Source organism: Phaethon lepturus, unplaced genomic scaffold, assembly GCF_000687285.1.
Source record: "Phaethon lepturus isolate BGI_N335 unplaced genomic scaffold, ASM68728v1 scaffold8784, whole genome shotgun sequence".
NCBI classification, from domain to species: Eukaryota; Metazoa; Chordata; class Aves; order Phaethontiformes; family Phaethontidae; genus Phaethon; species Phaethon lepturus.
This window is the reverse complement of record NW_010535412.1, coordinates 29,927-50,395: the sequence shown is the minus strand read 5'-3', so window position 1 is coordinate 50,395 and position 20,469 is coordinate 29,927. Positions and strand designations below refer to the sequence as shown.

Sequence of the window (20,469 nt, the reverse complement as noted above, 5' to 3'; positions counted from 1 at the left end):
CGAGCACAGGGACCCGCATCCGTCGGGGTGATGGGGTTTTCTCCCACAGGCACTGGAGAAAGCCTCAGACCTTCCTGTCCCCGCCGGCTGGGCACTCCACAGAGCTCAGCTGCTGCGCTGGAGCACGGACACTGAAACAAATGAAACAAGAACAACAAAACCCACTCTGTTCCTTAGCATTCCCGTGTGTCTCTGCTTTCTCTCTCCACATGTCCCCCCCAGGCACCTCTGCCTCTTTAGTCTATGGTTCCCGGGTGGATGCTGAGGACTGGCGGCTCTAGGCAAGTGGGAGAGTAGTTGAGGTGAGGCTCTTTGATCCATAACAAGGGGACCCCATTCTTGCCCTCTGAGTTCTTGCTGGAGTTTCGGCTCTTGAACCGCACCAGGAGGATGGTGATGATCAAGATGCCAAAGATGGGGAAGGGGTAGAAGAACACAAAGTAGAAGAGGGCGTCGTTGGAGCAGATGACAGACTGCAGGGTGGAGCCTGGAAAGAGACACAAGACAGTCACATTTCAGAGCTTCTCTGCAACGCATGGCCTACAAACTTCTTCAAAAACATAAAAACCAGATGCTCATTAATCTGTGTCAATGCAAGAAGTGAGGCTCTGAGAAAAATACCAATATTGGTAAACAGAGCAGCAGAAAAAAGCTATTGCAGGGCATGTTTTGGCTTTATTCCCCCAAAGAGTTTCATGAGTGCTAGACAGTCCTCCCTGGTGTGGATTTTCTGGTATCTTACAAAGCAGGGAGACTGGTAAAGCATCGTCTCCCTCAGTGGTGTTACACAAAGGCAGCACCCAGAGTATCTCCCTTAAGGGCCCACAAAACTGTCCTGACCTCAGTGATCTTGGGGGTCTCTAGATCATCCGATGGCTTCAAGAATTATTGGGAGGAGTCCCTTTGTGCCACAGCCTGTGCCCTTGTGCAGAGCTAAGCCAACTTCCAGGGTATTTCCCAAAGGGAAAGGCTAAACCCCAGTGGGGGTCAATGTCCACCCCCACTGACCTGGGACACACCAGGCAGCAAGTGCTGTGGGATGGGCAGCCCTAGCACAGAGCTAAGCGCAGTGCGGATGTGCAAGCCCAGCCAAGAGCTGGGCTACAAGCCACCAGGCTGACTGGAAAAGCACTGGCACCACAGATTTGCCCCGGTGCAGGCAAGATCCAGTCTCGCTCATTCTTTGCCCTTTTTATCTTGGCTGAACCAAAGACAGAGGGGATGCCAGGGCCATGCCCCAAAGAAGTGACCAGCCTCTTCTCACCTGCATCCTGCACATGAACAGCGACCATCCCCGACTCCTCCTCTGCCAGCCGGTACCACATGCCATTGGGGTCCGCCAGCCACTCCTCCACGCGGCACGAGTAGTTGCCCGTGTCGGCACCGCCGGCCTGCAGCACCGTCAGCCGGAAGAGCACCGCCGAGAGCCTCTGGAAGCGCAGGCGGCCCTCCCAGCGACCAGCCTCAGGGCTGAAGATGGCATCGGGGCCCACGCTCAGCACCACCTCCCTCTCCTCATCCTCCTCATCCTCCTCCACACGGCTGCCCGCCTCTTTGGCCCGCAGGTTGTACCACGTCACCGCAAAGTGGGACTCCGGGCTGGAGCGGGAGAGGATGCTGCAGTCCAGCGGGAAGGACTCCTTCTCCTGCACCGTGAGGTTGGCAGTGGCCGTGTCCACCTGCAAGGTGGGATCTGAGATGACAAAAGGCAAGAGATGAGGGCTCAGCAAAATGCTATCGTCAAAGCCACCCTGCCCTGGTGCAAACTGTCACGACTCCGATGCTGGGCACAATCCAAGCAAAACCCAAAGGCTTGACGCAACTTGCCAAGTCCCACAGGTACGTCTGTGGTCAACCCTGCAGGTGCAGCACCCTCACCTCACCGCACACCGTCTGCTGCAGGGTCAGACAGGAGCTGGCTGTGAGTGCTGTGCTACCACCCTGCCCACGCAGGCCCTCGCACCAGCTAACGGGCATGCGTGCGGAGAACAGAAAGCTGCTGCAGCTCATCCAGACGCTCTACAAGAACATGTCACGAAATACCGAGGTTTGGTGCATGTGCTGAGGAGCAATGTACTACTACTCCCCAGCTACTGGTGCAAAGAGCATTGCACTCCATGCTTATTTTTTATTTCTTTGAAAGTGCTCAGAGGACTTGAAGATCAGTATGACAGAAGAAGAGAGGATTTTTTCCAGCAATTTGGGAAGTTATTTAGGTAAGAGGTTCCTCCATGGAGATGTCCTCAGCACAGACACTGCAAGGACACTTCCAAAAGTCTCCCCCTCTCATTTTTTTTTCTCTAGTGCTTGCTGCAAGGCTAAAGAGACGTTACAAACATCTAACTGAGATACAGTGGCCAGAACCCAAGATGAGTTGATTAAAGACTGACTTGAAGAGCAATTAACATTTGGTTCAGTCATTTTGCCAGGGAGCACACACTCCAGGGATCGCAATCAGTCTGGACCTAAGCTTTCATTTAAAGATTAAAAAGCTCTTTCCGATGCGGGAGCTGAGCAGGAAGGGCAAGCCGATAGCTCACCAAATTCTCCTCCAGTGAAGATAGCCGGGCAAGCCCTCCCTTGCGCAGACTCTGGGCGTCCCTGCAGGAGGGGACTGCTGTCCCCCAGCCCTCATCAGCCGCGGGGCTGCTGTGCCCAGCGGGGCTTCTCGTTATAACACCTGCCTGACACTTTTTAAATGGTCCCATAAGGAAAATCTTCATTAAGGCCAGAGCTCTTCAGGCTGTAGGCAACGAGTGTTTTCAGTTCACTTCTTCCCCAGGAAGACTCCTGAGCAGAAACAGGAATGAGGTAAGTCCTGAGATTCTGGGGACTACTGAGGTAAAAAGGAGGAATGGAAGGAAAAGGCTTGTCAAAACCAACACAATGCTTCCCCCACCTCAGCTGGTTAAGCAGAAAGAGGAGAACTGCTGTCTGAAGGTGCCGAGAGGTTTTTTTCCCCACTTTGCTCATTATAGTCCTGAAAGATGAGCATGGAGATGCTCACTAATGAGACATGAGTCACAAGCAAGTTTAGTCATTTTGTTAAGTACTGGCTGCTACGAAGGAAAAACAAAAAACCAGCAATAAAGCACATCTAGAAAAAAAAAATCTTGAATTAGTGCACACTCAACTCCCTCTCTTCTTCCCAGTCCACATCCTTCTGCAATTCCAAATGAGCCTCAAAGATTTCCCTGCCGTTCATTCTCCCCTCCATAAGGGCTGGCAATTCTCAGGATGAAGAGCTGCACTTACAACCATGCAGGCATGCAGCGTACAGGGATTGCCTGGGGAGGGCTCTGCTCAAGCCATCTTGGCCAGCAAAGTTTCCCAAGCCAGGACCTGGCAGATAAGGGCTGTGCTGTCCCCTAAGAGAGCTCTTCCTTTGCAGTACAAACCTTGTCTGCCAAGAATGACCACTAAAACCTTTCCAGAATCTTACCCTTCTGCCAGCTCCATTGCACAGTTATGAGGCTGACACCTTGCTGGAACGGGCAGGCATAAAGCACCACAGCAGTATTTGCAGAGTGGTTGCTGCTTTACATGCTGGCAAGTACCCAGCATATGAGGACCGTAATTGTTATTTGACTTACAGCCTTTAAAACAGACATGTAATCTTGAGTCATCTGCCTCAAAAGCTAGGGAAGCCATATTTTCCAAGGGAAATTGTCCTTGCAGCTTACCTGTTGTTAAAACACACAAAACATAGCAGAGTACCCTGGGAACCTGTGTTTCAGGGCTTTGGAGTCCATGAGTGCTGGTCAGTCTTTGAGAACCACCTTTTAGAAGCACAGCAGCAGGTAATTCCACTGTGTCCTAAGTCAAGAAAGCAGGGTGGAAGAGCAGCTTGGCTGAACAGGGAACTCCTTGTGGAGCTCAAGAGGAAAAAGAAATTGCATGATCTCTGGAAGCAAGGTCAGGCTTTGCAGGAAGATTACAGAGCTGTGGTTCATATATGCAGGGAGAAGACACAAAAGCTCAATTAGAGTTGAAACTGGCCAGTGTTGTGTCAGCTAACAAGAAGGGCTTTTTTAAGTATGTTAATAGCAAGAGGAGGTCTAAAGACAACATTGGACTGATGCTTGTTGAAGATGGTCACCTGACTAATAGGGATGAAGAAAAAGCAGAGGCATTCAATGCTTTTTTTGCCTCAGTCTTTAATAACACCGAAAGACCTTGGGCTGTCCAGTCCCCTGAGTTGGGAGGACCGTAAGTGTGGAAACAGTGACTTTCTATTTGTGGACACTGAAATTGTCAGAGACCAACTCTATCAAGCTGAATGTTCTCAATTCCACAGGGCCTGATGGGATTCATCCCAGAGTACTGAAGGAGCTAGCGGATGTTATGGCAGGACCCCTCTTGATCATCATCCAAAGGCTTTGGGAGCCTGGGGAGTTTCTCACTGACTGGAAGGTAGCCAGTGTTATTCCAATTTACAAGAAGGGCATGAAGGAAGACCCAGGACATGACAGACCTGTTAGTCTAACCTCAGTTCCTGGAAAAATTAGGGAGATCATATTGCATACTACTGAAAGGCATTTAAAGAATAATGACAATCATGAGGCACAGTCAACATGGGTTCACAAAGGGAACAAAAAACAAAGTGGTGTTAGGCAGCAGGATCCGCCTGAACCACTGTTCACCAGCAAGAGGGTGGCCAGGAAGCCCGTAAGTACCCCCTTGTCCACATAAAGGCAGGCTCCTCATAGCCAGCTCCTGCCTCATGAAGAAGTCTGAGCCCTCATCCCAACCGACAGAAAAACCCTTGGAGCTGCACACCCTACATCTGCTTCCTCACTCACAGAATGGGGAGCAGCAGCGTGACAAACTGCCTGGACAGCAGCAAGGGTCTCAACCTCCTCTGCTGCCCTCTTTTCATGCAAGGACCTTGCCCCTGGGGCACAGGCTTGGGAAACACAGATAGCTTCTCCCATCTCATCCTCAATCAAAATGTGAATAAAAATTGGAAGCCTATCCTATTGAATTGGCCAAAAGTGCTGTAAAAAAATGCAGTGCAGATGGAGTGGTGACAAAATTCCAAGCCCATCTAGCTGTGTTTGCAGGACTTGCTCTATGCCCCTTCCAGAAAAGCAAAAGTGAACCTGAGAACATGTGCACAAAAGCATCAGCACGGTCTGTAGCGCAGCGGTCCTGCCCGCTGCCTGGACCTGCTGTTGATGACAGACAGATGGTGACTCGTGTGTGGTCCAAGAGGGCAAAGCGCTGCTCAAAGCTGTTGGCACAAGATCTTCCTCACCTGGTTGCTTGACGGTGAGGGTGATGAGTCCAGAGAGGTCCTCTGCCCGCTTGTACCAGCGGTCACTGGGGTCGAGGAGCCACTCCTCCACGCGGCAGTCATAGGTCCCGCTGTCCCGCACAGTGGCATTTTGGATGGAGAGGAGGTAGAGACCCTGGGATGGGCTCTCCAGGTGCAGCCGGCTCCGCAGGTCACCCAGCGCTGCCAGGTTCCCGTAGCGCAGGGTGCTCTGCCGGCTCAGCCAGGCCACTACCTCCTTCTCTGGGTGGCCTGGCCGCCAGACGTACCACTCCACTGAGAGCTGGGACGAGGGACTGGTCCGGCTGCTGACCAGGCACTCTAGGGTCACCCACTGGTTCTCCAGCACTGTGATGTTCTTGTGGGTCTGGTTCACCTGCAGACGGTTATCTATGGGAAAAGGCCATTAGAAACGCAAGATGACCAAGGGCTGCAAGGGTCCATTGTCTCCCCACAAGCCTTTCCCACATGGCCACAGTTCTGGGGTGTGATGAAAGAAATGAGGAAGGGGAGGCAAAAAAAAGATGGGGCGGGGGGGAGAGGAGGAAAAGAAAACAGGATTTCTTGTTTTTAGAGTCTTCTAAAAATCTCAGGCTAGCCACCAACAATGCCACTTTCAGCAGAGGGAACTGGAAACCCACAATCTCCCAGTAGGACCTGGGGGGTCCTAAGTACACAGACACCTTGTGAAGGGACATCACACCTGTATCTTTTCTCATCCTCCTCCTGGTCAGGGCAGTAGCCTGGCCACACCCCGACTAGTAAGCCCTCCTGCAGTGGGAAAAGGGAGAAAAGCAAGGCCTGGAGAACAGACGGCTGATTACAGGGAACCACCACTACAAAACAAGAAGTGGCAAGAGGGTAAAGTCACACAGGGTGCTTTGCTGCCTTGGGAATGCCCCTGATTTTTGCTCCACGATTTCATTGATACACGGGTGGTGACTGCAATCAGCTCTTTTATTTGAAATGACGTGTCGTACACTCCTAATTCCTTCACGACTTCTTTCCAGGGGCACAGTCTGGACTTCCCTGGTACGGCCGCTGCAGCAAGTGGCAGGGCACCGTACTTCCCAGAGAGAGGCAGGCGATGCAAAGGAGGGAGCAAACCACAGCTCCCCCCTCCCTGACCGCCCCACAGCCATCTTGAGGCTTTGCCAACAGGAACGAGGAGCTGGGACCGGCAGCGAGCGGCACACTGTGGCCTGCTGCACTCCCAGGCAAAGCTGTGCCAGGGACCGTACTCAATATCCCTCTCGCACCACTGTCTATAGAGCCTGCGTCTGGCCAGCCAAACCCATACAGAGAAAATGCATTAAGCATCCTAGTCCAGCCCTGCTGTCCTGGTGTGTCCCTCCTGCCTCAGGGATTTTATCCTCCAGAAACAGGCACCCAGAGCAAGTGGGGACAAGGCAGGCTTCCTCGTACTGACACTCTGCCTCAGCAGCATACATGAGGTCCAAGCTGCTCTTAGAGATGGTGCGTGCCTCCCTGCCTCCCCGCTTTGCACAAAATGAGGGCTCTGTCCCCAGCTTGTGGGGGCCATCTTTAGCTCCTCCATCAGCCCACCTTTACCAGTGATGTCCACTGCCATGGAAACCACCAGCAGAGCAGATTTCTCCTTTCCTTGGCAGCCAGCTCCCCACTTCATTAAACTCGTCACTCGCATCTCATGTGCACAGCGCAGAGGGAAAAGAGACAAGGCTCCCCGCGCCTGCCAGGACACAGGTGCACAGTAAAATTAAACTGTGTGCAAAACATAAAAATGCTTTCCCAGGCAGGCACACACCAGTTCTCTCTCAGCAGGTCGCTAGTCGACGCTCACGCTACATGATGCTCTTGAGGATAAGGAAACCTGGATGGATACAGCGGCCCTCCAGATTGTGGGGGATGGACAACCTTCATGTGGGGACACTGACATGCATGCCAAGCCAGCCTAAACGGAGGAGGGTCACATCAGAGGGGGAAAATGTCCCTCTGCGCAGGGACGTGCAGGCATGAGGATGCAAGGAGGGGGTGACAAGCCTGTAGTGGAAAGAAGAGCAGAGGATCCCTCTTGCCCCAGAAAATGTTGGCAAGCTCACGAGCCATGCACAAGAGCCGATGCCGAGAGGACCTCACCGGCATGCCATGTGGTACCTGGCTGCTTGACGGTGACCTCCGTCCGCCCAGATACCTCCTCCGCCAGCTTGTACCAGGCATGGTTGGGGCTGAGCAGCCACTCCTCCACATGGCAGTAGTAGCTGCCGCTGTCTCGGACCTCTGCCCGCTGCACCGTCAGGCTGAAGAGCCCCCCTGACGCCGAGCGCTCGAACTGCAGCCGGCCCCGCAGCCCCTCTTCCTCTGCGTAGGTGCCGTACTCGAAGGCCGAGCTGTGGGTGGTCTTCAGGATGAGCTTGCCGTCGGCATCGGAGGGCTTGTGGACGTACCACAGCACGGCGAAGTGCGAATCAGGGCTGGTCTGGGATTTCACTGAACAGTTGAGGGGGATGGGCCGGTTCTCCACCAGAGTGATGCTCCGCTTTGACTTGCTCACCTGCAGCTTGGTCACTGTGAGGGAGGAACGGAGAAGGATGAGGAAAGGTTGATCATTAACATAGAAAAGAAACTCACCTGGTTTGGGTGAGAGTCCTCCCACAACTGCAGGCATGGCTGCTCTTGCCCGAGTCCCACTTGCACAGGATCTTTAAGACAAAGGCATTTTAGACGTTCTCCTACCAAACCTTCTCTCTTCTTTCACTACTCCTGGATTCTCCCACTGTGTCTTTCAGCAAGAAGCTGCTTTTTCACAGTTTGCCCTTGAAAAGATTCCCCTTCTTAATTCACCATGGTCTAAGGGACCTAACCTAGCAAGAAGACTACACCCAAAGTCAGTGGGCTTTTTCATGGTGAAATCATACCACTTGCACCTCAGGGCAATGAGCTGTTGACCAGTTCCAGAGAAAATGATTTCCAGGAAGAGTGAATTAAACAAGACGCTACTGCTGGCCCATGCCAGCCATCTCAGTGACATGTAACCCACAGACATGCAACAGCTAGGGCAGCAAACACAGGCACGACTGGAAAAGAAGAAAGAGCACCAGACTGGAAAGGACCTGCAGGGAGCAAGCTCTGCTCCAGCAGTCAGGAGCTCTGGCTCCAGGTCGACCACAGACCGCACAGCCCGGACAAATCACAGGCACGTCACCTCCCTCAACTTCCCAAGCGTGACTGCAGTTCCCATGCGGGTAGCTAAAGGGTCACACAGCTCTGGTCCCTGCAGGGAGAGACACACACCAGTTTCTGAACCCTGTCTCCGCGCAGGAGGAGGAGATAAAGCCTCCGCTGTGTGTGCTCAGGCTGTGCCTGTCACCTGAGCCTTGACCCAAGGCATTCCCCATGCAGGGCAGGACACGAAGCACCCTCATGACACGTGTGCTTGGCATGCCCAGGAGCCCTGCTCCTCCCAGGAGAGGAGCAGCTCCCAGCCGGACGCGCCACGCTGTGCACTTAAACTGCCACCACCTCCTCCAATGCGAGGACGCAGGATGCCCAGATCTGACAACCCAAAGGGATGAGCCCTTGGCTGAGCATGAAGCACAGCACATTACCCAGGATGTCACAGCACAGTCAGGAGAACGGGTGCGAGGTCCCCAAGAACAGGGGCAGCGTGCAAAGAAGTCTGGCAGGCAGCAGGTTCCCCCAGCACCCCTCTACGCAGAGCCCCTTCTTGGTGCACCCTGCGATGGCAAGCACTGCGGCTCAGGCATGGCTTATAAAGGGTCTCCTGACAACCGGTGGGTTTTCAGCAGCCAAGAGGCAGAAGGTGGGTACCAGAGTCCTGCACCAGCCTAGCCCATCCCAACCTCTCCCGCTGCCTTGCGTGGCAGCTCCCCTCTGAAAGGGCTGTCTTGCCACCAGGAGAAGCGATTCTGCTGAGAACTGGTAAATCTCTTAAAAAAACGTAGCGAGCACCCCGGGGCACGAGTGGCATGACAGAAGTATGGCAGCACAGGCACGAACAGCTGAAGGCTGCCAGGGGAGCTGTGCCCATCTGCATCCTGGAAACCCATCCCACGCATCCTGTGTTTGTGAGGAAGCACCGTTGTCTCCTCTGTCTCACCAAGGCACGGGCTCTTCGCTTTCCATCACGCTGTGCTTCCGGCTTCCCTTGGACCCCAGGGTCTCAGATGCCTGTCCGCACAAGCGATGAGTGATGGGGCCACGGGAGAGCGTGGGTACAAGCAAACAACATCAAATGGGAGGGAGGAGAAACTCCCACCACAGCGACACTTTCTGCTCTAACACAGCATCCAAGATAGGCAGCCTGGTTAACGCACTGGACAATCCCCTGGAGCCTGGATTGCCCGTGGCTTTAATCAGTATGCTAATAAAGACTCGATGGCTGTTACCAGTATGGCATGCAGACAGTGGAGGGAGGGGAATAGTCCCTTGTTTTTCCTCCCTGGGGACTTCAACCTAATGGAGAGATTTAGCATCACCCTGTTGTATTTCTGCTGTACCCCAGACACACTCCTTTCCCTTTGTTTCACTTCAGGAGAGCAGCCTTAGCCACCCCATCCACACTCATCCCACCTTTTTGTCTCACTGTTGGTTAAGAAATGTTATTTCAAGTATTAATCCATCTTCCGAGTCCCTGGGAGATGAACCAATAAAGGGGAAGGTGATTCTCAGCAGTTTCCTTTCTCCCCCAGCCCCCTTTCCAAACAGTTTATTTTTAATTGGTACTGGATTATTTTCTGCAACCGTTACTAAGGAAACCTCTGTTACTATAGCAACTGTGTATGTTAAAGTCAGTAGCCCTATATCTATTAAAATGCAGTATATACACATGCTGCATGTGGCAGAGTTGCTCAATATCAACACACACAGAGAGTGAGGCAGGGTATGCACAGACCAGAGCTGCTGAGATCCAAGCATTCCTCCCAGTGCTCTTCCCACGTTGCGGCACCTCCAGGAGATGAAAATGAGGAGGATGGATATGGAGTAATTTTAAGCCCGGTGTTCAGGACAACAGACCTGCACCTTGTATGTGACAGACGTATTTCACTGAAGCAGTGAGGGATTGCTCCTCGATCATAATCATGGCAATTCTCACTGTGTACAAACAGCATGGACCCCTGAGGTCATCCAAGGGCTCTTGCATGGTCTCCGTGCAGCTCCTCCTGCTTCCACTGACACTTGGGAAGATGTCTTCTTTTGTGGGGATGAGGGTGATGGCAAAGAAATCTTATTCCAGCAAAAATGAGATCTTAAACTCCAGGCACACACCCCAGCCCTCCAAGCCCTCCCTGGCAGCCATTGCGGCCAGCATTCAGGAATGTGCCCATGCATGCACAGAGTCCCCCAAATCTTGATGAGATGATCACCTCTACTGCTGCTACCACTGGGAGCAGCAGGCCCTGGCAGGGAATTACACGTCTTCCCTTTGCTAGACTGCACGTGCTCACACAGGTTCATAACACCGTGCGCAAAGTTTCGAGTAGATTAGAGGTATCGGTGATATATAATGACACCCCTGCCAAGGAACTCATCTAACATGACTTATTTTCCTAACGGACGCAACACCATGGAAGATGTAAGTGCAGGTTTTGTTTCCCTCCCACAGAATTAGTGAGGACATTCTCAGTCTTTTCCAATCTGTGAACACCAAATGCGTCCCCATCCAGGCGCCGGCTCCTGCATAGTAAATGTGCACCTACTTCTTCCTCATTACCTTTTGCAGATTCTATACAAATGATTCACGGCTTTCACAGACCACAGGCTGAAAACTGCTGAGTTGGAAACACTGTGGCACACAAGTTACCTTGGGGCAGCTTCACTTTCAGGCTGCAGGCTGGTTTGCTTGCTCATGCAGGGCAGAGATCTCTGCCCACAGTCTGGTTGAGATACAGGAAACTTTGTGAGGCTGCTCACACTTCTGCTCTCCCACAGGAGCAGAGGAACGGTGACCATCGGCCGCCATTCATGCAAACTAATCCAAAAGGCTCATTTTGCATTTGGGGAAAAACAATTTAAAAGGAAAAAAAAAACAAAACCAAATCCTGAAGTTAGTGGTCCAGGGTGATGGTACCATACAACGCCAGGGAGTTCACCTCTTTCCATCCTGGTGGTAAATCTACTCCAGCGCAAAGCGGGTCTCACTATGTATACCCCATGTAGCTTGCCAGGTCATGTTTAAAGATGCCTGCATGACATGGAAATGATTGTAGCTGCTAGTGCATGAGTGAGATTGCAAGACTGACACCCCCGGCACTGGGCCAGTCAAACCTCACCCTCCTGACACAGGAGAAACTCCCTTTCCTGGCTTGGGGATTTGCCTGGGCAGAGAGCCAGGAAAGGGCTTGGCCTTCAAATGCCAAGTTGATCCAGTTTGCCCCAGGGGCTGGGGATTCGGTGTGTCAGGGCAAGGCTGCTCCAGCCCTCTTGTCAAGCAATGGAGGCGGTGGGCGCAGCGATGTGAACAGGCACAGTTACATGGCATTTTCTGCTGCATTAAGAGGCTCATGTTCTCTTAACAGCCTCCTGAACATCTGCTTAGTGGGGAAAACAGGTGCATGTGTCTAGGTGAAGTTATCGTGCATGTCATCTGCAAACCATAATCCTGTTGCCAACAATGTCTCCTGGCTCCCTGGAGGGTGCCAGTAAAGAGGATATCATACCTTGATGTACTGTAATTGGCCCTACATATGCTACTAAGGCTTTCAATTTTCACTGGCAACAAGTCATGGGTACAACCCTCTTTTTATTTTTTTTAAGCCAGCCTGGTCTCCCAGCCCTTGTGAGGACATGCAACCCGTGTGAAGAATGTGTGCAGGCACTGAACGCTGCCGTGGTGCTCGGGCAGGGTCCTGCAGGCAGTGCAGGGACAGAAGGCATCCACTCTCTGATGGCACAGAGACACCCTCTCCCACACCGCTGAGGGCATCCCACTGTATCCCGGAGGAGCTCCAGGAGGTTCAGTGGGTGATGATCCGTGCTGGCACCTGGACAGTACTCGGGGGACATCATGTGCCTCTTAGGGTGGAGAGGCTAGCAAAGACACTAGGTGACCACAGCAAGCCCATACACTTACTAGGCACCTCACTTTACAGACCGTCCTCCAGCACCACAGTCCCTTTGCACTACTTCCCAGGCTGAGGAAAATGTCCTCACTCATTTGCAGGAACATGCATTGTCTCAGGATACCCGAGGCGGCCTCTGGTCCTCAAAGGTTGCACCTCTGGGCTGGCAGGTCAGGTCTGACACAGCTTATAACCAGGCTAGGACATGGCTAGGTGCTCTACATGCTGATATGGTGGGGGTTTTCTATACACCATCAAGCAGGCAATCAGTCTTCCCAAGCTGGGCAGTTAATAAGCACAATTATACAAATATTTGGGGGAAGGGAAAGCAGTCATCAGAGGAGGACGACAGAGGCAGTGATGTGATTCACAGCTTTTTCTGCTGACCTGGCTCTCTCCCTTCTGTTTCCTAATCATCAAGCAGGGGTTACACCACTTACCTTTACCAAAGCACTTTGCAATCTATACCTAAAAATGCTGTGATAAAGTCTGTCTCAGACTCCTTACATCATCTTCCCTTGCAGGCAGCAAGAAAATACAATAGCAAGAGTTCACTTCCCACCTGGGAACCACTGTTACCAAGTCATGGGAATGGCAATATTTAACTGCACCTGAAGATGCTCTCCCCTCAAAAAAAGTCCCACACAAAGCCCCAGCATGCTGCCAGACAGTGAAGGAGGACGGGGCTGCTGGCCAGGGAAGGGGGCAGCTCTGCACAAGCCAGTGGCCGGGGCACAGAAGGGGTGGGCAGCAAGGGCTGTCGTGTCCCACTTTGGAAGCTGTCACCCTCTGGGGAGAGCTCTTCCAGAAGATGCTCTCTCCTGGAGACAACTGATGAAGGGTTGCAGAAAGTTTTCCTGGGGAATATCCTACTTTTTTAAAAGCCTCCATCGGGATTTCACTGTGCTGAGGTGTGTGGGGGGTGAGCAGAAATGGGGCCAACCCAACCCAAACCCAGCTGCAGTTTAACACCAGACATGGGTTTTAGCCGATCAGGAGAGAGTCGTTTCCTGGAGCACAGCCTCAAAGGAGCTCCTCCCGCGAGGAAGCCATCTCTCCCCGGCACCCTCAGCATACAACCCTCAAGGGCACTGGCTGGGCTTTGGCACAAACTCGCCCGACCTCACAGCCTGCGGTCACAACCCAGAGACGCCTCATCGTTTCCCTTGCAAGGGCCCAAAAAGCACTCGGTGCCCTAATTCCTGCCTGGGGATGTTCGCCTGGGATTCAAGAGAGCCGAGTGCAGGTCACTGCCCTGCCACAGCTTAGACATGTGCTAACGCTCGGTGCCTCTGCCAGCCCTTCTCCCTTCCACAAAGCAGGGCTGAAGAGCCTCCTCTGCCTCCACAGGTGTTGCAAGGACACCCGCATTAACGACTGTGGGGACCTGGGGCGACAGGAGTCAAGCAAGTGCACGCCAGCCTTCTGACTCAGCGTGGCGAGAGGTGGGTGACTCACATTTACTAGGTTAGCTGGAAGCAAATGAATGTTCAAAAGGGAAAGAAGTGCAAGCTACAAGGGGTGGCCCTTTCAGAGAAGAGAGGCATCAGAGGAAAGATAATTGCAGAAGGGAGGAAGATGAGACATTCCTAGGAGGACCTTGGTCATTAGGTTTAACTGTAGCATAGAAATCACAGGAAAGGAAAGACAAAGACTTCCAGTGCCGGGGCAGCCTCCCCAGAGATGCCAGGAACACGGCAGCACAGTTCCCAACTCCTGTTATTCTCTTTTAACAGAACACAATTCCTCCTGAAACTGGATTAGCAAGGTTGCAAATTGCATTAGCCAACATGGGAGGCTGCTGGTGCAACAGGAGCAGGAGAAAGGGAAATAGCATTAGACTTTGCCTGCCATTATTACTGCCATTATTAACTTGTCACTTTACTGTAGTGTTCCTATAACAATGAATTATTGCCTGCAAACAGGCTGACATGATTGAATTACTGGGAGAGCAGTTCCATGGGAAGGAGAGATGTTAACCCTTTCCTGAGGAAGGCTCAGCTGCTGCCCGCTTCCAAGCGGGCAGACAAAAGAACTGAGCCAAGGCTTTGACTTTGAACACCAACCTGCCATCTTGACATTCAGCAGTGCAGGCTTCAGAGTGATGACAAAAGTTTCTGCGGTCCCCAAACTGCACAGGTCCTGGTTGCAGGTGGGTTGCTCTGAGTTGGACATGCAAACAAAAGCAGAGTATAGGTCCCTCTGCAAGAGCAATAAAGAGGCGCCGCCGGAGCTTGCCTGTCTTTGCAGGTCTTCCTGCAACCTCTCTAGTCTACTAATCTCATAAGGCTAAATCCTCACTTTTGCATGCTGCTCCTTTCTGGTCTACAGAAGACTGGTCTCTGGACAAGCCACCAAACTGACTGACTGCTAGTCTAGATGGATTTAGGTCACCTTTTTTCCCCCTGCCCTCCTTACAAGGGACAGTACCAGGCATGCCTTCACCCACCCAGGCCATGCCCCTTGGCATCACCCTGGGTACCACCCAAATGCTACCCCCCACTCCCCTGGGGTTCTAGAGGCTTTTTTGTCTTTTCTTCCCTGCACATACTGCTGTTTTGCTAAAAATCTGCTACATGACACTTCTCTCCCAAATTTACAGCTCCTTATATGAACACCGCAAATAACACCTCCTGCAGCACAGACTGCTGGGTGCTCCCAGCCCCAGGAGCAAGCCTAGGAGCTGGCTGTGACCCACCTCCTCTCTCAGGACAGAAAGAGTGACCACCAAGTGACCCACATTTCACTACGTTCAGCAAGTTGCCACAAAGTCCATAGCCTAGCAGATGTTCCCCAGCCTCACAGCCTGCTGCTGCAGATGAGCTGGGTACCTGAGTAGCTGTGCACATCCACGGTGACCGTCACCCATTCCAGCAGCCCCAGCCCAAAACTGAGCCCCAGGCACAGGCACGTGCCCTGAAGCACACTGTATTACTGTAACCTGGGGAAGTGCAGCTCGATGCACTCAAAATGCTGACAGTGGGTGCTGTGGCAAAGCAGAATGGGCATCTCCCCTCATAGCCTGCACTGGACCTGCCTCCACCAGATGCTCTGCTGTACCCACACCAGCTTCAGCCCCACAGAAGGTGAGGACCACATCAGCCAAACCTACTGACAAGCAGCCCAATGCACCCCCTCTCTCCAAAAGCAGCACAGTCAGACTGCTGACCTATCAAACACACAGGTAGCAGGTCAAGCCCATCACTGCACGCCTCATGCTGTGGCGCAAGGACTGCAGGTGGTGACAAGGACATCCGCTCAGCTAGGGGACAGCCTGGGATTACCAGCCATGCCATGCCGGAGTCTGCGGAGCAGCTAACAAACTAGCAGGTAACCAAGCGGGGCCTCGGGGAAGCATGCATACGTGACCCAGAAAGTCTCTTTAAAGCCTAGGAGCCATACGTCTGTGAGCATATACAGAAAAGGCCATGTGTGTAGCTGCAGGGATGGAGAAAGCTGGGAAGCCCACAGCCTCCAAGGTCCGGGCCATGGCTAAGACAGAGACCACCGGCTGGGACATACTGCTGGCCTGGGAAAAGCAAGATCTTCCCAAGAAGCAGAAACCATGTCGCTCTGAAGGACAGCAAGGACTCAAGGCCAATTTAAGAAGTAAACAAAAATACCCCAAAGCAAAATGCCCCACAAACATAAACCCAGACACCTTCCTGCCAAACCCTGAAATGAATGTAAAAGTCCTGCAGGAGAGAGAAGAGGGGAGGGAAGAATAAAAGATTCCCAGCATGAGTTGTGCCTGCTGTCAGAAAACAATATACGGCTCACTGATCACTTGTAAATTAAAATATGGAGATAGGATCACTGGAAGATAAATTCAGTACCAAGCTACAGTCACAGAGGATAAAGAAAAAAAAAAATCATACTGGGATATTTAATCAACCTCTCATCAGAAAAATTTCAAACAAAGGAGCACTCTGTCAATTAGGAAAAAAAGTAATTAAATGTACCCGAAGAGCAAGTTATAACACATATGGCAGCACCACACACAAACTCCCATGCCATTCTGGAGGCTGGCCATTAATGGTCGAATCTCCTAAGAAGGTGCCAGGAAAATACTTGAGAATTTTGTGTAGGTGCACGCTAAGAGTACAACTGCACCCTGTAGCGCATGGCTGACTTTTGCACGCACTGTATTCGACTTCAGCATTTTCAGCAGCTACCACTGAAAAGCTGGCTGCTACACAGAGAGAGATGAGATGCTGAGGGTGGTATGTAATGCCATTTTCTTGCCATCCAGAGAGCAAGCTCTCCAGAGGGACCTCGGGCAGGACCACAAGATCTTTTGGATGCTGCCTGCACCAGTCCTGCCCTCTGTGCAAAGATAAAGTCCCCTGAGAAGGATCCAACTGAATCCATCCAAAAGCTTGCTCACTCCACTCACCTTTAACTGTTCCTTTCTGCCAGGTTAATTTTCTGCAGGTTTAGTAAACTGAGCTGGCACACAGTGGGATCGATGCTGGCAGAAGGAAGAGGACAGGACCATGCAGCCAGCAGCACGCATCAGCGATGAGGATCACCTCCTGCTGCGCAACCAAGTGCTAGATCAGCTCCACCTGCACCCTCAACACTCATGATGCTGCTGCCTCCTTAAATTAAGTGGCGAATCTGTCTACTGTGTGGAAGAACAACCAAACACAACGAGCCATCTGTCATTTCTCAAGAAATTGCCATCTTGAACTCCTTAAGGAGAGAGGAAGTCTTCACAAAGGCCAGAGGCAGGGGTCTGACAGTACTAGGGGCTGGGCCATCTCTCTGCCTGGCTGTTCGGCACTGTTCTTCTCGGAACAGGACACAGCCTGCCTGTGCAAAGGACCGATGGGGAAAATGTAGCTTCTCCTCTGATGAGAAGCACCTCACGCAATACAGAAGCTAGAAAACTGGTACAGGTCCCACGCAAAAGAACAGACAGCCAAAGCTGCTGCTCAGGACACCAGGGCTGGGCACCGCTCTGTCTGGAGGTCTGAGAATACTGCAAGAAAAAAATCGTGCTGCTGCAGCACTGAGCCTGCTGGCCCCAAGGCCATTCACCTTGTGGAGACCAGCGGGGCAGCTGAGAGGCTGGGGGTCCATGCATGAACCAGGGAAGGAGAACGATGGTCAACACCCAGCTGGAAACCACTCATGACCAGTGCTCCCTCTCCCCCAAGGGCTGCCCCTGCTGACTCTGCTTTTGAAGTCTTCAAGGACATGAAGGATGCACAAAACTTTAGAGCTGGACAACATCTAAGTACTGTTCATGGCAGAGTATTTTAGTCAAAGGAGAGCAAACAGGGAATCGATGAGAAGCTAAAGTGTGCGGAGAGAAGACATTCAAGACAACATCAAAGAAGCTGCATGTGCACGGACTGCAAACAGGCTGACACCGTGGTTCTGTATATGCATGCTGCAAACGGAGTGGAAAACCACTCAGGAGATACCAGAGAGAGGCGCAGAGAGTGCTTTGAAATCAAAGTGAAAAAATTGCTCCTAAAAAAGTAACTGTGGAGAGAGTTAATTTGAACAGAGCAGCATATTCTGAGTATAGTCCAGGTCTCCTGGTGTTGGTCAGTCTTGTTAGGGGGCTAAAAAGCAAGATTGCCCGCAATAAGATCAAGTGTAACAGTACAGGCTGAGCTGGGTTAGGGTCCCACTAGGCACAAGGATGCATTCCTACCCCCTTTGCCTATGTGAAATGCATGCAAGATGCTTCATACATTTAAAGTCCAACTTCTCAGGTTATGCCCTTGGGTTCATTTTCCAAGCTGAAGTCCTAAGGGAAGCCCTGAAAAAAACTGACTGCAATCAGCTCCACACGCTTGGCTCTGACAGAAACATTTTACAGGCAAATCTGCAGAGGACCCAAGCATCACTGCTCCCAGATGGGAAATCAAAAGCAGGGGCAAGTGAATGACAGCTCTGACCCCCCCAAGGCCAGGGTCAGCATCCCCAGCTCAGGGTCGGGAATGCTGCAGCGCATCCAGCACAAGCTCCCTCCCCGGCTGCTCACACTGATGGGCTCATTTCAACGTGGCAGTTTTTTTATGGGATCAAGCTGGCATTTGCTCTGGGCGCATCTCCTCTGCTGACACCAATGTAACCTCACGCTGACATGTGACCTGCATGGGGTCAGATTTGCCCAGCTGAGTGATGCGGTGGAAAACCTCTCTGATACCCGTGAGGGCAAAACCACAGCTGGCTTGACGAGGCCAGCCAGGAAACGTTCCGCTTGGAGTGGGGCAGGGAGAGCATCCTCACGTGGATGCGTGCCCACAGGAGAAACCCCACCTCAGTCCTGTATTTACAAACCAGTGCCCAAACACTAGAGGGTATGCTATGCACCACAGCAGCAGTGAGACGAGGAGGCTCTCAGGTGCGTGTGACAGTGATGGTGCATGGAGAAGATGGGGCACGGGGATGTTGGGAGAAGGGAGTGTGGAGAAGCAGCACCCCAGGGTGCCAGCCTGGGATAAATAACTGTGCCAAGGAGGCAACAGCAAGTCTAAATGGGGAAGCTGTCCCAGAGGACCTGCAAGTGTGGGGACAGAGCTCTCCAGGGCAAACATGCAAGGGTAGGAGACTACCAAGGGTACAAGGTGGAAGAAGCAAACCCACCTGTGCTACCTGGAAAAGAAAAAGAGCTCCATCTGGATTGCTAATGCAGGTCTATGCGAGGGGGCAGCCCTGGGTCATGCCACACTGAACCCCTTCATTTTGTCTGTTCAGTGTGCTGGAAGCCGACAGGAAAGAGCAGCAGCTCTGAGGCAGAACAACAGGTCTTACCCCACTGGCACTGAAGGGAAAGGAGCAAGTCCTAGAGTACACAGGGGAGAGGAGACTGCTCTGCGCCGCAGTCACAGCTGCTGATGAACAGCCTCCTGTCTCTCCTGAGCACTTCTTGAACTCCTTCATCACTCAAGCAAGAGTACAACTATTTGCCAGATGGAGCAGGCGGCTGTAAAGCAGGGAAGCAGTACTATTCTACAGAGCAAAACCACTCTGGGATCAAGCAAGCAGCAAACTTCAGTTTCCAGACTTCACTTCTGTAAGGAAGTTTCCAGTTCATTAGCTTTCCTTGTTTAACTTTATTGCTGGATGCTGCCAGCCGCAAAAAGTGTCAGGTTTTTAAGTAGGCACTTTCTGGCTCTTGAAAACACCTGTTTGAATCTCCATTCAGAAGTCTGGACAATACCTCACTGGCCATCCATTGTAGAAAAGGCATCTCTCACATCCACCCACAAGAGGATTCCTCACACACAGACATTACTAAGAAATGAGACAGAAGAAAGGCATTAACAGTAATCTCTGATTTTCATTTGTTGGGGAAAGGCTCTCCTTGTACTCAAGTGTCTTGGCAGTTGTTTGAAAATCAGTCCTCATCTCCCAGCATCAAGCATGCCATAAAGCATCTCGTTTTTCCAATTCTCCTCTGCCTCATCCCCTTCTCATCCTCCCAGCAACCCCAGCCTGTGCAGTCACAACGACTCCCTGCTTGGCCACTCATTGAGTCTTCCGACTGAAGATGAACAGGACACTAAGCAGTCTCTCTGTGGCTGCCAGGGATGGCCTTGGACAAAGACGTAAGGGTCTTCTGCTCTCCACTCTGTAGGTTTTTTCGGGCCACCGCTAGCCCAACGCAGCCAGGCTGCTGTCAATGGTGGTTTCTCATAGACAGCAGGAGCGCAGCAGAGCACTCTGCACCTACCTGGGCGCAGGGTTTCAGGGGAAGCACAGCTTACCTCACTCTCAAAGTAAGGTTCAGGCACAAGCCTTCCCAGCTTCTCCAAGGCCAGTTTGAGGAGCCTCCACCCTCCCCCTCCACAATGGTTTCAACTTGACAGCTCCTAATAAACCAAACCTTACGAAGCAGCCCCTGGAGAGCCCCTGGAAGCTAATTAATGCTCTAATGAAGAGCCTGACTGCCTTGTTTGCTCGACGGCTCCCAGGCCAATCAATCTGCCATAGCCCGGCTTGCAAAAAAGCAGCGCGGAGCCCAGCACCCCTGGCGTCTTCTTGGTTATCATCCCCCACCACCCCTCCCCATCCCTCCTCCCACGTTCATTACTGTCAAAAACCCGGCAGCAAGAGGGCAGATTTATAGAGGCGATGGCAGCTTCTCCCCACGCGCCCACTCCCGGGTTA

General features: G+C 52.2%; 1 protein-coding gene across 1 annotated transcript in view; it reads right to left on the bottom strand.

Annotated features, from left to right (window-relative positions):
* Positions 1–236: 236 nt before the first annotated feature.
* IGSF3 (immunoglobulin superfamily, member 3) overlaps positions 237–20,469 on the bottom strand; it is a gene marked incomplete at its 5' end in the record, with an annotated part of 32,608 nt that continues 12,375 nt past the window's right edge. The window contains 4 exons of the mRNA XM_010285802.1: positions 237–487; positions 1,265–1,693; positions 5,258–5,665; positions 7,412–7,822. Of these exons, the coding sequence (XP_010284104.1) occupies positions 237–487; positions 1,265–1,693; positions 5,258–5,665; positions 7,412–7,822 (1,499 nt within the window). The remainder of the gene's footprint in view (positions 488–1,264; positions 1,694–5,257; positions 5,666–7,411; positions 7,823–20,469) is intronic.